Source organism: Oryctolagus cuniculus, chromosome 13, assembly GCF_051225735.1.
Source record: "Oryctolagus cuniculus isolate XC-2025 breed Fujian yellow rabbit chromosome 13, ASM5122573v1, whole genome shotgun sequence".
Classification (NCBI taxonomy): domain Eukaryota; kingdom Metazoa; phylum Chordata; class Mammalia; order Lagomorpha; family Leporidae; genus Oryctolagus; species Oryctolagus cuniculus.
Window position 1 is genome coordinate 61,472,627 of NC_142879.1, and position 17,004 is coordinate 61,489,630.

The window sequence follows — 17,004 nt, forward strand, 5'->3', positions numbered from 1 at the left end:
CATTGACCATGATGGTAGCATGACCAGGAACAAATATGATGGCTACATTCAGGAGCAAAATGGCTAACAAGCTTATGAAATATTAAATTACAAATATAGTATTTAAAATATAAAATTAATTGCAAAGTTTTTTTATAATTATGCATAGGAAGGATCTAAGAGAATACATCAAAGTGAAAAAATAATTGTTTTAAGGTGGTGGAATTTGGATGAGTTTTTCTGTTTGTCTAGATTCTAAATTTTATATAGTATGGTTTTAAATAAATGTCTTATTTCAGAATAGTTTTAGATTTATGAGTTTAAAGAGTTCTTGCATACCCTGCACTTAGTTTCTCTTATTATTAACATCTTACATTAGGATGACGCTTTTGTCACAATTAAATGAGCCATCAATTAATGTGACTGTTAAAAGAAACAAACAAAAACAACCTTAGTTTTATAAAACAAAATAAACAACATAGAAGGAAATCTCATCCCTTCTGTAATTTCTAACTCTAATTAGCATCCTAATATTTACTATTTCCCTTATTTTTATTATTACTTTAGACTCTTCTTGGCATAGATTCTTGGCTATGAAATGGAACAAATTTTGTTTTTCCATCACTTGCCATATGCTTATGTATGTAATTAAAGTAGTTAATGCTGTACTGTTTGATAACAGCCACAGGAAATATCTTTTTTTTTTTTTAACATAAGCAAGAATCATGGGAACTGTTTAAACACAAGAACCATGCCCACATGCCAGAATCTAATTTTGTGTACACTGCCTCTCCAACGAGTCTTCCTCCTTCCTGGGGCCTCATCTTCCTATCCCCTCTCAACTTTTTTATTTCTAATATCCAGTCTAGATCTGGTTTCATAGCATATGCTCATTAAATACCACCTACAATAAACTGTAAGACTAAGATAGCTCTAGAAGATGGAGTACTGATTTTATTTTATTTTACTTTATTTTATTTTTGGACAGGCAGAGTGGACAGTGAGAGAGAGAGAGACAGAGAGAAAGGTCTTCCTTTGCCATTGGTTCACCCCCCAATGGCCGCGGCGGCTTGCACACTGAGGCCTGCGCACCGCGCTGATCCGAAGCCAGGAGCCAGGTGCTTCTCCTGGTCTCCCATGCAGGTGCAGGGCCGGAGCACCTGGGCCGTCCTCCACTGCACTCCCTGGCCACAGCAGAGAGCTGGCCTGGAAGAGGAGCAACCAGGACAGAATCCTGCGCCCCAACCAGGACTAGAACCTGGTGTGCCGGAGCCGCAGGCGGAGGATTAGCCTAATGAGCCGTGATGCCGGCCGAGTACTAATTTTAAATGACTAAAAGTAAAGGATTCTTTCTTTCCTTTTTTTTTTTTTTTTTTTTTTGAAAGGCAGAGTGGACAGTGAGAGAGAGACAGAGAGAAAGGTCTTCCTTTGCCGTTGGTTCACCCTCCAATGGCTGCCGCGGCCGGCGCGCTGCGGCCTGCGCACCGCGCTGATCCGATGGCAGGAGCCAGGAGCCAGGTGCTTTTCCTGGTCTCCCATGGGGTGCAGGGCCCAAGCACCTGGGCCATCCTCCACTGCACTCCCTGGCCACAGCAGAGGGCTGGCCTGGAAGAGGGGCAACCGGGACAGAATCCGGCGCCCCGACCGGGACTAGAACCCGGTGTGCCGGCGCCGCTAGGCGGAGGATTAGCCTAGTGAGCCGCGGCGCCGGCCTAGTAAAGGATTCTTTATAAAATTTTGTCTGAGTCACATTTTCATTTTTGATGTTAGGATACAACACTTTTCCTCTGCATCAAAGAACAGCAGCTGAAATTAAGCTGTGTAAGAGGAATTTAGTTTTGAAATTACAAAAATCGGCAGGCGCCGCGGCTCACTAGCTAATCCTCCACCTGAGGCGTCAGCACACCGGGTTCTAGTCCTGGTTGGGGCGCAGGATTCTGTCCCGGTTGCCCCTCTTCCAGGCCAGCTCTCTGCTGTGGCCCGGGAGTGCAGTGGTGGATGGCCCAGGTGCTCCGGCCCTGCACCCGCATCGGAAACCAGGAGGAAACACCTGGCTCCTGGCTTCGGATCAGCGCAGCGCTGGCTGTGGCGGCCACTTAGGCGATTGAACCAACAGAAAGAAGACCTTTCTCTCTGTCTCTCTAACTCTGCCTGTCGGGGGGAAAAAAAAGAAATTACAAAAATAACTAAAAAGACAAATAATATTCCAAAGAATATATTTACAGTTCGCTTTTAATGTTTGAACTGTAAAAAATGGATAAAGTGTCCCACGCCCTTTTTCTCGCTCTTTTAAACGGATCTTCCTTACTGAGTTTTCTTTGTTCTAAATGCCAAGTTAGTCTCAAAGAATCATTCTGGGTATCTACAGTTAGAACAAATCCTATAGATTATACAAAGAAATAGCCAACTGAAATTGCTAGCTTACAGTCCTATGTTTTCTAGAAATAGAAGACATTTTGTTCTAAAATAGAGCTTTAAAAATCTCAGGGCCAGCGCCTCGGCTCACTAGGCTAATCCTCCACCTTGCGGCGCCGGCACACGGGGTTCTAGTCCTGGTTGGGGCGCCGGATTCTGTCCCGGTTGCCCCTCTTCCAGGCCAGCTCTCTGCTGTGGCCAGAGAGTACAGTGGAGGATGGCCCAAGTCCTTGGGCCCTGCACCCCATGGGAGACCAGGATAAGTACCTGGCTCTTGCCATCAGTTCAGCGCAGTGTCACCTGCCTTTACCTGGCCAGCTCTCCTCCCAGGCCAGCTAAGTAATGGAAGTCAGCAGGGTGCCTTCCCTAAGGAGGTTCACACCCAGTGTGAACAGATGCCTCATAACTGGCAAGGCCTTAAAGCCACCTGATTATTATCAGGCCCCTTCTGTCAGGTTCAATTTGCCTCTCAATTGGAAAACTTATTCATGTTTAGACAGCAGCTTTTTTAGGTTCTCCAATAATGACTCTGCCCTTTGTTCTATACCTTATCTAGCTCACTTAGGGCCTCATTCCTTTGTAATCATAGCATCTACTCTAACATCAATGGCTCTACTCCCAACCTGTGTGTATTGATGGCCCTCTCTCCCACTTAATCTAGTATGATTGTTCAGAATTTTTCTAGACAAACCCCTCTACCTGCAAAAGATTAAGAGTGGCTTTTCTCCCGGTCTTAGTTGGGATCAGCTTTAAATCACGTCCATCAAACAGTCTTCACAAGGGTCCAGAGACCCCGTTCCCGCCCCTCCCCCCCAATTTCCTCTCCTCTATGAAATTCTCTCATTACTTGGTTAATACCACTTAGAATCATTGGCTGCTATTCTCACCCTGTCTTCTGTACTACCGCGTCTGTTTAAATATTTACCGGAGTTGATAATGGAATGAACCAAGGCCTTCACCAATCAGATGGTCAATCAAATGTTGCTACAGAAATATACTTGGCTCCCCACCCAGGAGACAGTGGCTTCAGACATCACCCCATGCCAGCAGAGAGCACCTCATTGCCCCATGTCAGCAGGAAGTAGCTCTAAAGACAGATCATTGTCCCTCTACACCTCCTGGACTTTTGGGGCTAATGTAATCCCATACAACTCTTGCTTTACAAAAAAAACAAAAGGGGGAATGTTATTAAAATGGCACAGTCTTATCTAAGTCATGATCTATGCCCTGGTCACTATTTTAGGCTCTAGCCCCCACCGCCATGGCTGGAAGCCAGGTGACCTCATGGCCCTACTACCAGTGTCAGCTCCCTAATGGAATTCAATGCTCCTGCTTCCCTGCCCACCCCCTGGCAAAGCTTTAAGAGGACCTGTTCCTGAACATGTGGCTCTCTTGATCTCTCTCCCTCTCTGTTTCTTGATCTCTCGCTCTGCCTTGCTCGTTCTCTCGTTCTCACTCTCTCTCTTGATCTCTCTCTTACGCTCTCCTCCCTCTTTGCCCTTTCCCTCCAGTCTGTCCAGTTTCCCCACCAATAAACCTTATCCCTTAAAAAAAATCTCAGGTAAGCTTTTCCCCCTTTTGTAGTTGATATTTCTACTTCCATCTTTTAGGACAGTTTTTACTTATAACAGCCAGCACTGTATCACCAAAATTGGGAAAAATGCTAAGCAGTGCCCTAACATATATTCTAAGCCCAATTTAAATGGCTCTGGACAATCCATAACACCAAATCAAACAAAAAAATTAACATTCGTTTATCTTCGTGGCAGTCTGTTTCATGTCACAAAAAATGTGAGAGGAAACTTTGTTAAAAAAAATTAAGGATGACAAGAAAGGAAAAACACGTGTTTTCAGTTTATTAAAATAGCTTCAATTTAGTCACTGCAGAAGTCAACCATCAGATTGCAATTTCAAGGATAATGGTGAGTATCATCAGAGCCACAGAGAGAGAATCTGATATTCAAGTCAATGACTGAATATGTGCCCACGCCTGCCCAAATGTAGTCACCACTGACATTTTTCAAGAGAGGTGTGCTTTATGATTAACTTGCTATTTCATCAATACTGTGTAATTCTGCTTTATTACAGAGGTGACTTGGCTCTCCAAAAATACCACTATTACAGATTTAGTACAGACTGATGTTTTTAAAATAAGACTAAACAAAACCTGTTAAAAACTAACTCAGTGTGGTACAATAAATAGGTACAAACCAGCCTAACTTGAGGTAATACTTGCTTTTCTGAGACATTTAATGCTCAAAAAGCAGTTGAACAGATATAATATAGTATGCAGTTTTTCTAATGGGCTTTTAGTGAGTGAACAGAGGTAGATTGGATGACACAAGAAGTCAGTGAAGCATACAGTGATCCAGAGAAGCATCTGGAAGGCTGGACATCAAAAGATGAACAGGGTAATTACAGGTTCTGGGAGTACTTTTTTTTGTACAACCTGATCTTTAAAATAATAAAGCTTTTATAAACAGCACACAATAATTGCATTTGCTTTTTGGAATAACACAATAAAAACATGTTAAAGTTCAATTTCTGGTATCTGAAAAAAGCAAGATTTTACAAAACACTACAGAAGCATGTAAGACTGTCAAGTTTCGCTATGTCAAACAGAAAGTCTCCTCTCCCATGTTTTAGCATCAAAAAACGAATTCCTGCTAATACCACATCAACCACACGTGAAAGAATGCAACTCTCCTTTTTAACTCACTAGCACTGATTTTCCATTCCGAGCCTACAGAGAAACATTTCCTTCAAACAATGAACTAAAGCTACTACACTTATTAGAAGGATACTGGGATACTTACAAATCATTTTCAAATTTATTTTGTGATCTAGAAATCCTAAATTCTTTATTCTTTAAACCGTATAAGATTATTCATAAAAAAATTTTGGTGGATTATCATGGATCTAAGGGCTAAAAAATAGTTGAAATTATCCTTACCTGATGTTGCTCATCAGAATTTGGTGGGCAGTTCAAAGTAACTGTATCACACTCCTCAGCTAGAAAATGGAAAAAAAAAAAAAAGATGCAAAGTTTGATCAAGAAAGCACACTCTGGTGTCAGACCTAAAATTAAGGCTCACTACCAAGTGCTGCCTGGACATCCAGTAAAATCCGGAGGGCCCTGAATTGCTGAACTACTCTTCTGGGAAGATAAGGTCCTAGCTCAGCAATGCTCCTTGTTAATGGATTGGCACAAGTCCTGCTTATTTTTGAGTGTCAGGTTTCAGTTTCTGTAGAATTATTCAAACAAACCAATCATATCCAGTACTTGTTTGGGGAATCAAGGGGCACCCCGCCTACAGCCCCCAGCTACTCATTGTGTTCCCAAATGTAACCACCTATGGCTTGCATCACATGCACTGTCCTACGCTAGGATGTGAATGTATGTGCTGCACAAGCTGCTATTGATGTCATCTGCCCAGTCATTACCATAACCTTAGGGCGGGATTCCTCCCTCAACAACAGGCAAAGAGAAGGATATCAAAAACAATTGTCAGGGGAGGCATTTAGACTAGTGGTTAAGATGCAGGTTAGGATGCCTGCGTACCACATTGGAATGCCGGAATTCAATCTTCATCTCTGGCTCCTGATTCAGCTTCCTGATAATGCAGACGCTGAGAGGTAGCTCAAATAGTTGGGTTCCTGACACTTGTGGGAGACCTGGATTGAGTTCCCAGCACATGGATTCAATCTTCTGGCCACCGCAGGTATTTAGGGAGTGAACCAGAATACGGAAGCTCTCTTTGTTTCTACTTATCTGTCTCTCTCTCTCTGCCTCTCAAATAAATAAATATTCTTTTAAAAATAGCATAATAGGAGCAGATGTTTGGCATAGGGATTAAGACATCACTTGGGAAACTCACATTTAATATTGGAGTGCCTGGGTTTGAGCCCCAGCTCTGCTTCTGATTCCAGCTTCCTGTTAATGCGTACCCTGGGAGACAGCAAAGGATGGCTACAGTACTTTGCTCCCTGCCACCCATGTGGGAGACCCAGATTGAGCTCCTGACTCCTGGATTCAGCCTGGCCCTGTCCCAGCTGTTGCAGGCATTTTGAGAAATGAACCAGGAGAAGGAGGATCTCTCTCTCTCTCTCTCTCTCTCTCTGCCTTTCAAATAAATAACATAAATGATTTTTTTTAAAGATTTATTTATTTACTTGAAAGTCAGAGTTACACAGTTAGAAGGAGAGGCAGAGAGAGGGAGAGAGGGAGGGGACAGAGAGGGAGAGAAGGAGAGAGAAAGAGAGAGAGAGAGAGAGAGAGAGAGAGAGTCTTCCATCCAGTGGTTCACTCCTCAATTGGCTACAACAGGCAGAGCTGCGCCGATCTGAAGCCAGGAGCCAGGATCTTCTTCCGAGTCTCCCACATGGGTACAGAGGCCCAAGGACTTAGATCATCTTCCACTGCTTTCCGAAGCCATAGCAGAGAGCTGGATCGGAAGTGGAGCAACCGGGTCTCGAACCGGCACCCATATAGGATGCCAGCACTGCAGGAGGCAGCTTTACCCATTATGCCACAGCACTGGCCCCATAAATGATTTTTTTAAACTGGCTTAACGAAGAGGATTGCCTAACCACAATCAAGGACATTTAGTCAGATTAAATTCACTGTTTTTGGCTAACCAACCAGCCCAGACACTCTCTCCATCTCTGCCTAAGAAAGAGAGAGAGAGAGAGAGAGAGAGAGAGAGAGGGAGGGAGGAAGGAAGGAAGGAAGGAAGGAAGGAAGGAAGGAAGGAAGGAAGGAAGGAGGCTCAACAACAGAATTAGCCCCCTGGAATCCCTAAAACCACGGAGGAGCTGGCAGAGATGGAAGCTTTGCATTTGCATCCAAGAAGAAAGCAGGTGTAAAAATAAAACAAATGTTGATCACTAAAATTACACTAGATTTCTGCAGCTGATTTATGGAAAAACTGCATTATTCAAAACCCACTGAAGTTTGGCCTGAGTTACAGAATAGCTTTATATAGTACATGAGTAAAGTAGAAATATACTAGCAATATAATGAAGATTTTGTGAAACAAGATTAAGAAAATAAATTTTGGGGCTGGCTTTCTGGAGTAACAGGTAAAGCCGCTGCCTGCAAATGCTGACATCCCATATGGGTGTCAGTTCAAGTCTCAGCTGCTCTCCTTCCAATCCAGCTCCCTGCTAATGATCTGAGAGAAGCAGCAGAAGATAGCCCAAGGGTTTGGGCCCCTTTCATACATGTGGGAGACCTGGAAGAAGCTCCTGATTCCTGGCTTTGGCCTGGCCCAGTCCTAGCCATTGTAGCCATTTGAAGAGTGAATCAGTGAATGGAGGATCTCTCCCTGCATATCTTCCCCTCTCTCTCTCTGTAACTCTGCCTTTCCAAATTAATTATAGAAATCTGTTAAAAATGTATTTGTTAAAAATTTATTTATTTTTCAAAATATTTATTTAATTTGCAAGGCAGATTTACAGAGAAAGAGAGAGAAACAGAGGTATTCCATTCCCTGGTTTACCCCCGAAATGGCCACAATGGCCAGGGCTGGGCCAAGCGAAAGCCAAAAGCCTGGAACTCCATCTTGGCCTCCTTTGTAGGCAGCAGGGGTCCAAGGAAGTGTATTAGCAAGACACTGGATCAGAAGTGAATGAGCCGGGACTTGAACTGCTATTCTGATGTGGGATGCTGGTGTCGCAGGCAGCAGCTTAACCAGTCAGCTACAAGAAAATAAATTTTGAAGACTATTTACAGAAGGAAATCATTAAAGCCAATCACAAGTGATTCCTCTTTTTTTTTTTTTTTTTCCAATTTGACAGGTAGAGTTACAGACAGTGAGAGAGACAGATAGAAAGGTCTTCCTTCTGTTGGTTCATCCCCTAGATGGCTGCTACGGCCCGGCGCTGCGCCAATCCGAAGCCAGGAGCCAGGTGCTTCCTCCTGGTCTCCCCTGCGGGTGCAGGGGCCCAAGCACTCGGGCCATCCTTCACTGCCCTCCCAGGCCACAGCGGAGAGCTGGACTGGAAGAGGAGCAACTGGGACTAGAATCCGGCGCCCATATGGGATGCCAGCACTGCAGGTGGAGGATTAACCAAGTGAGCCACAGCGCCGACCCCACAAGTGATTCCTCTAAAATAAAGTAGGTTCCTCTGAAACTCATATGAATGAGAGACTCCTGGTTTGTATTTAATGTAAGTAGATTGCATTTACTTTTGAGTCTACAAATTATTTCCTTATTAATCTATATGGATTTTCTTCCCCTAAAAACAACTTTAATAAGTGGTAAAATGAGTATAAACATCTAATGATTTGATTTGCTCTATTAGTGATGCTAAAGAAAAATATTAGCAGTCATTAAATTGTTATTTACTGAATGCAAATATTGGAGTAGTCTTTAAACTCCTGGTCATGGATTATTTACAAGCAAAATGATGTATTAATCTTCAGTTAAGAAATTATGTACTTAGTAATACTGTCTACCATGAATAAGGACAAAGGAGGGACCTAGGGTATGGTTTTCACAGTCATGCTGTTTATAAACTCATTGCACATTTAAAGTTTCATAAAGAACAAATTCTAGGAGAAACCCATTGTACGGTTACTGTAGTATCAGGTTGCTAAGCAACAATCTTTTTTCTTTCAAAACAGGAAATCACATTTAAGGGTGATAAAAGGAAGACCTTGAGAGACTGCACCATGACTGCACTTGCCAGGGTCATTGCAGTGTGGTCTTTCCTAAGACCCTTGCAACTTCTGCCACTCTACTTGAAAGCTTTTGACACCCCCCTAACCCTGATTTTTTACAATCTTTGGCCAAGTCTCTGTCCACCTGTGTGGTTGCTCACGTGTGCCAGGCATTGTCCTAGGTTCATTTTGCTGAATTCTCACTAGCACCTGAAAGGCGGATGCTAACTTTGCCCTCCCCACTGCCCAGATGGGAAATGGAGAACCTGAGATCTACAGTCACCTGCTGAGGCCACTTGGCTGTTGGGCTACAGTTTAGTTTTCTCTTCTATATTCCTTGAAGCTTCTTTGTTTTTAATGATTCACTTATTTATTTGAAAGGCAGAGATAGAGAGAGATGGAGATAGAGAGAGAGACAAAAAGAGAGAGAGAGAGATCTTCCAACTGCTCGTTCACTCCCCAAATGGCCGCAATGGCTGGGGCTGGGCCAGGCCAAAGCCAGGAGCCAGGAGTTTCTTTCTGGTCCTCCCACATGGGTGCAGGAGCCCAAGTACTTGGGCAAACCTCTGCTGCTTTCCCAGGTGCATTAGCAGGGAGCTAGATCAGAAGTGGAGCATCTGGGACTCAAACTGGCACTGATATGGAATGCTGGCATGGCAGGCAGTGGCTTAACCTTCAACGCCATAGCACCAGTCCCTCCTCGAAGCTTCTGAAGCAGGATCTCACATTGAGGTTGCATGCCAACCACAAAGATATGAGTTAAAATGCTCATTTCTGGGCTCTGTCCCAGATCCACCAAATCATAATTCTGGGGGCAGTGGGGCCCAGATCTGAATTTTAAACAAGATCTCCAAACCTTAAATGCCCATCTTTTTAAGCAGATTTGTGTCAGGTTTTTCTCATTTGCAACCCAGAGCCCTGCCTACCTTTATTTTATGCCTGTTAAAAATACCATAGGAATAGAACATATAATTTGCTATGAAACAACAAAAAATTTACAGATTTAATATGAACATTCATTTCTGAGATAATCCCATGACAAGTCATGAGCTAAACGATCAGTATGTTTCTTTCACAATTTTACATATGAAAAATTACTTTGAGTAGTGCTTTGAAAAATTAAAATAATCACAAGTTCAAGTAGTTATATTAACTCTACATACCTTTAGGGAGTCCCGTATCTTGAATAGGATATTTGTCTGACTGTGGAAACCAACAAAAAAGGAGAGTTAATTTTAATGCCAAAGCCAATTACAAGATCAAAGTGAAAAGAAAGCTTTGCCTTAGGAAAGTTCATGAATTCAATTTAAAACGTTGGAAATATGTAACCTGGGGCATATCAACTGGCCTAGCCCACTGATTGTTTCTATTCTCAATTGATAAGAGTGAATCAAGGTGGACAAGAAGCTAATGTTGAGCCTGAACAAAAATAAGCCTCCCTGACTTCCTTAGCTCTGACCACTAAACCACACTTCCTCTCTTGGCTGCAATGCTATTCTCCTATGGTTTAAAGCTGAGGATCACTTCTTTTCATGAATTTTGGGGGTAGACACATTTCTTCTCATTATTTCTGGAAAGTCACTGGGGCCAATGAGTGTGTATTCTGGGCAATACCCAACTACTACAGAGTTCTGTCATGGGTTGTATAGGACAAGATTCAAAAGATAAGTGTACTACTGACTCACAAAGACCTAAAAATCAGGTGGTAATAATGTACAATTCCTTAATGTGTTAGTTGAGCATGGTACTATTATAGGAAATTAAAAATAACAAAAGCTTTTACAATCCTATATTTGCTAATTTGTTCATATTTATATGTAGGTATCCAATGTTCTGAAAACATATTTCAGAGTAAACACTGCAGACACTCCCTGAAGGCTTCCATTTCAGGAGTGAGAATGTGCCCAATTGCCCTCTCTTGTACCCCAAGCCCTACTCAGCTCCCACTCTCTATTCCACCCTGCCCTCCAGCCTCAACAAAGTTACACCTTCCAAATTTCCTATAGGTCTCATCCATGTCTTTCTTTGACAAATAAGGAAAATAAACAAAAGTGGAAACAAGGCATCTGTTTCAAATGCCTTTCCTTGGTGATTCTTTGGAGGTGGGCAGTTAAGGTTGAGAACTTCTCTATCCTGCAAAATAAGTGCCTAAATAAGAATTAATTAATCAATCAATTACAAGGGCCATTGCTGTGGTGCTGTGAGCTAAGCTAGCTTCTGCAATGCTGGCATCCCATGTCGGAGTGCCAGTTTGTGTCCCACCTGCTCCACTTCCTTTTTTTTGACAGGCAGAGTTAGACAGTGAGAGAGAGAGAGACAGATAGAGAGAAAGGTCTTCCTTCCGTTGGTTCACCCAACGGATGGCCGCTACGGCCAGCACGCTGCGCCGATCCAAAGCCAGGAGCCAGGTGCTTCCTCCTGGTCTCCCATGCGGGTGCAGGGCCCAAGCACTTGGGCCATCCTTCACTGCCTTCCCGGGCCACAGCAGAGAGCTGGACTGGAAGAGGAGCAACCGGGACAGAATCCAGTGCCCCGACCAGGACTAGAACCCAGGGTGCTGGTGCTGCAGGCAGAAGATTAGCCTAGTGAGCCGAGGTGCAGGCTTGCTCCACTTCCAATCCAACTTCCACTTCCAATCCAACTCCCTGCTAATGTGCCTGTGAAAGTAGCAGAGGATGGCCAAAATACTTGCATCCATGTGGGAAACCCAAATGGAGTTCCTGGTCCTTGGCTTCAGCCTGGACCAGCCCTGACAGTTGCAGTCATTTCAGGAATGAACCAGCAAAGGGAGATCTCTCTCTGTCCCCCTCCCTCTCTCTTTCTGTCACTCTCCCCTTCAAATAAATAAGTCTTTTAAAAATAAATACATCACATAAAACTTACAAGACAAACAGTTTTACTCCAGATTGAATTCTCAAGACTTCCTAGAGCATGGAACACACATACACTGGTACAACAGCACCTATCATTGTTTTTTAAAGTACTTGTCTATTTCCTCAAACAGATTGTGAGTTCCTCCAGAGAATGGAGTATGGTCTTTGCATCTGCATATTTTCAGTGGTGTTAAGTAAACATTTACTGAAAGTCTGCATAGTTGAACACATATGCTGGAGCAAGAGCAGGTCTCCAAGAGAAACTGTCACTTGAATGAGGCCCAGAGGATGCACAGGACTTGGGTGAACCCAGAGCAAGGAGCAAGATCACTGCAGATGGTGGACACAGCAAGAGCATGTGGAAGAGTGGTGGGGACAGAAGACCTATCAGCCTAAACAGAGATGTCTGTTGGAGGTGGACAGAGGAAGACAGGGTTGGATATGAAATGATGGAATCAATTTCCAAGAAGAACCATGAAAGCTAAGCCAAAGGGATTTAGGTGGGGAACCATCCTAGGTTCTCAGGGAGCTTGGTTCATCACTCATCTATTGCTACCTGCCTTGTGGCCAACTCTGCTTATGGCAGGATAGTCAAAACAGGCTTGCAGGAAGTCCAACAAGCAAGCAAACAATTACAATGCAGTGTGATAACAAGAAGTGATTAGGCTACAAAGAAGGGAGCACCTGAAGGCCCAAGGCAAAGAAGGCTTCTCAGATCAGAGAACACAGGAACTGAGATGAGAGAGTGTGAAGGAGTTCATTAGATGAGGAAGTATGAAGCATTTTCCTTGCAGAAGGGAACAGCACTATCTGTATCCTAGGAAAGTGAGAGGGTGTGGAGCATTTAAAGAATGGCAAATAGCTACACATGATCGGCTCATGAGGTGAGTGGTGAGAGACGCTCATGGAAGACCATGTCTTCTGCCATGTCAAGGAATATATACTTAATCCTGAAACATATGGGAATGTTTTGGGTTGAATTCTATCCTCCCAAAAAGATATGTGGCAGGCCCACCCCTCAGTATCTCAGAACGTGACTTTATTTGGAAACTTAGTTTTGACAGAAGTAATTAGTTAAGATAAGGTCATGCTGGAGTAGGGTGAGCCCATAAGCTCACCTTACTGGTGACCCAAGAGGAGGGATACAGACCCACAGGAAGAAAATAGTCACTTGTCAACAAACTGAGTGAATGGAGTAGTGCAAAGCAAAATAGCAAGGTTTATTAGGGTAGGGACATCCCATAAGAACAGATGGGCACCTCTCCAGACAGAACCTGAGAGAGTGCCCAGTCACTCAGACTGGGGAAGAGCGAGGTTACATGGTTGAGTGGAGAAAGTATACCTGGCCAGGCCAGGCAGGCGGCTCAGAAGAGAGGCAGAGGGCTAAGCACACAGTCTGGTTAAGTGGGGGTATTAAGGGGATGGGCCTTGCCTTCCCATCTCTTCTCCTCCTGGAACAAAGGACTTTTTGGATGTAAATATGAAAAATTCCTTTCTGAGTTTTCCCCTGAAGTTATCAGACAGGGGGAAGCCTGGCTGGTGTCACCCCACCTTAGAGGAGCCTTAGAGGAAGGATGGTTATTGGGTAGAAGGGGCAGGGCGTCTGAAGTGCAGATACTGGGCTGCACCTGGAAGGTTATCAGGATGACTTTGAGATGAGGATGCTGGACCCAGATGTCAACTCCTTAGGCCTTTGTCACACACACATAAGCTCATTTCTGACTTCCTACCTAACACAGGATGACATGAAGCCACCAGCAGAAGCATGGAAGAATTCTTCCTTACAGGTTTCAAGGGAACAGTCTTGCCAACCTTGATTTGGACTTCAGGCTCCCAGAACTGTAAAGAGAATACACCTCTGATGCTTTCAGCTCCAAGTCTGTGACATTGTGTTATGATAGCCCTAAGAAATCAATACCAGGGAAGCTTTGAGAAGATCACTCTGCTCCCAACATGGAGTGCCCAGAGGTCATCACAACCCAAAGTGAGTGATAAGGATAATGGCTCCGAGGGACAGAGAACCTCATGTCAGGAAGTAACGGGGAAAACTGGGAGTTACAGATAATCACAGGTGTAGGCGGTGGGAAGGGAAAAAAGAGGGGAGACTGCGTGTCACTTAAAAGAAACCAAAGGCTCTACTAACAGATGACACCTGACTACAGGGTTGTCCTACATAAGAGAAAGAAAACTTTTCCTTATTAATTTGTACCATCTGTCAAAGCTTGACCCCCTGCACCATACACATCTACAGAACTGTGCAGCAATCACTAAAGGACAGGAAAACAAACATCTTAGGTCCTCTAGATGCACAAGATTGAAAGACATTTCATTAATTAACTGTATTTTATATCACTATAACTAAATTAGCTACTCAAGAACTTCTTACAACTCAGCAGATCCTGTCCTCCAAACACCTGGAATGAAAGTCATATGTCTGACACAGTATGCTTAGGAACACTGGCAATGCTGTCAGAGGTCACAGACGTGGTCCTAAGCAACAGCCGGACACTACTGTGTAGGAAACCAGGCCTTCAGCTATATGACTGTATACAAACCAGTGAAATATTTCCTTATCACTACAGATGGAATAAAAATGCCTGCTCCACTATCTTATAAGATATTTTAAGGAAGAAAACAATTTATGTGAAACCTTTAGTAGACCTTAAAACAGTAAACATGCCTTAGAGTGGCTAGGGGACAGGTGGGGTAGGGTGGGGGCTCAGAAGCCAGCTGCTGGGATTAAACCAGATAACAGAGGTAAACCAGATAATGTGTTCCTATCAACACACAGGCAGCGCTCAGTTTCCACAAACTGGTCCTACTTTCTTCCTTCCACCTCACATTAGATATTCTCAATTCTGAAGAAGGGGTAATGAAAATTGGACCGATAGTATTAAAAACAGGGAAGTAGACGAAGACCTCATAAAAATCACAGAAGGATCATTTCTGGTTTGGTCAAAACAAGAACAGAATCTGACACTGTTTTGAGCCCGGTGAAACCTCAGTTTATTATATCACAGAATATCATGATAAGGAAGTGTACCTTAGTAAAATCTTATAGTGTGTTTGTTGGACCTCATGTAAATACTAAAGAATAAGAAACGTAAAGAAATCACAAAGGCAAAAAAAAAAAAGCAAACCAAGAGCCATTAGCATAGAATTTACCACCTACCATGTTAAAGGATAAAGTGCTAGGGTCTGTATCTTCCACTGGCTCCTTTGCCATGTGATCTGTTAAAAAAAAAAAAAAAAGGATTTCCTTTAATTTGAAAACACAAATGAGTCCTCTGATAACTTTCATAAAGATACAACAAGCTTAATCAGGTCAGAGAAAAGGTTACTTCCAATAAATAGTACAGAAAAAGAAGGAAGAGTGGGTTCAGATCACACTGAGAAAGAAATGAAGAAAAATAAACTTTAAAAAAAACCACAGGTGGCCGGCACCGCGGCTCACTAGGCTAATCCTCCGCCTAGCGGCGCCGGCACACGGGGTTCTAGTCCCGGTTGGGGCGCCGGATTCTGTCCCAGTTGCCCCTCTTCCAGGCCAGCTCTCTGCTGTGGCCCGGAAGTGCAGTGGAGGATGGCCCAAGTGCTTGGGCCCTGCACCCCATGGGAGACCAGGAGAAGCACCTGGCTCCTGGCTCCTGCCACCGGATCAGCGCAGCGCGCCGGCCTCGGCGGCCATTGGAGGGTGAACCAACGGCAAAGGAAGACCTTTCTCTCTGTCTCTCTCTCACTGTCCACTCTGCCTGTCAAAACAAACAAACAAACAAACAAACAAAAAAAACCACAGGTGTTGTGTGTGTGGGGGGGGGGGTTGTTACTGCGGCATAGCAGGTCAAACTTGTGAAGCCAGCATCCCATATGGGTTTAAGTCGCAGCTGCTCCACTTCCAGATTCCCGCTCCCTGTTAATTGATTGGGAAAGCAGTGGCATTCAGCCCAAGTGCTTGGGCTCCTACACCCACATGGGAGATCTGGAAGAAGCTCCAGGCTCCTAGCTTCAGCCTGGCCCAGCCCTAGCCATTGTGGCATTTGGGGAGTGAGCTAGTAGGTGGATGGAAGACATCTCTCAAAGAAATAAAAAATAAATCTTAAAAAAAAAAAAAAACACTGGAGAGGGAAGTATGATTATCTTCTTAGAATTTTCATACATGAAGTCTGTTCTCTTTATATTAATTAAAAAAATTTTTAAATACCAATATTATTAAAACTCTAGCAAGGTCTGCAAAAACCACAAAAGAAAACAAAACAAAAACACTGGGAGCTGACATTGTGGTACAGTAAGTTAAGCCACTGCCTGCAATGCCAGCATCCCATATTAGTACTGGTTCAAGTCTCTGGTGCTCCACTTCCAATCCAGCTCCCTGCTGATGCACATGGGAAAGCAGAGGATGGCCCAAGTGCTTGGGCTCCTGTACCCTAGTGGGAGACCCAAATGCAGTTGCAGTCCCCTGGCTTCAGCCCAGCCCAGCCCACCAGCCCTGACTGTTGTGGCCATTTCAGGAAATAAACCAGAGGACTGAAGATCTCTGTCTCTCTTCCTCTCTATTTCTGTAGCTGTGCTTTTAGAATAAATAAATCTTTTTAAAAAACAAAAACCACCATATTTTTGACCAGGTTACTTATAAATAATACAAATATTTAGTTACAAGCAGCCATAAATTATGAGATATGATATTAATGGCTCATTACATACTGGACTTGATATTATTTGGGGCAGGAAAGATTTCATTCTAAATTTAGTTTCTTTCCTACTTTTCTGTTTTTATCACTTTAAAATATTAAGTTTCTCAATATGGTTCACGTGAACTAACAAAGTCAAAAATACCTCACAGTATTTTTATCAAATAAAAATTTATATTCAATTCTTAATTCTTCTTATGCTTTCCCAATTGTTGCATGTAAGAAGCTGAATGAGGAAATATAGAAAAATGTGCAGATCTCAGTCAGGACCACTACTAGATCACAGGAATTTATACAAACTAGAAAACAGCTCCCCCTCTCCAAGATACTTCACAAGGCATCAGCCAGAAAACTGTCTTAATAAAATAATCAAAACAATTTGAGTGGC

At 43.4% G+C, this 17,004-nt stretch overlaps 1 protein-coding gene across 4 annotated transcripts in view; it reads right to left on the minus strand.

Moving 5' to 3' along the window:
* The window catches only part of EDARADD (EDAR associated via death domain), an 86,989-nt gene that overhangs the window by 58,568 nt on the left and 11,417 nt on the right, over positions 1-17,004 (minus strand). For all 4 annotated transcript variants that reach the window (XM_017347712.4, XM_051820774.3, XM_089311646.1 and 1 more), the window contains exons 2-4: positions 15,104-15,162; positions 10,222-10,261; positions 5,348-5,406 (exon numbers count right to left, since the gene is read on the minus strand). In XM_017347712.4, coding sequence (XP_017203201.1) covers positions 5,348-5,406; positions 10,222-10,261; positions 15,104-15,162 — 158 coding nt within the window. The remainder of the gene's footprint in view (positions 1-5,347; positions 5,407-10,221; positions 10,262-15,103; positions 15,163-17,004) is intronic.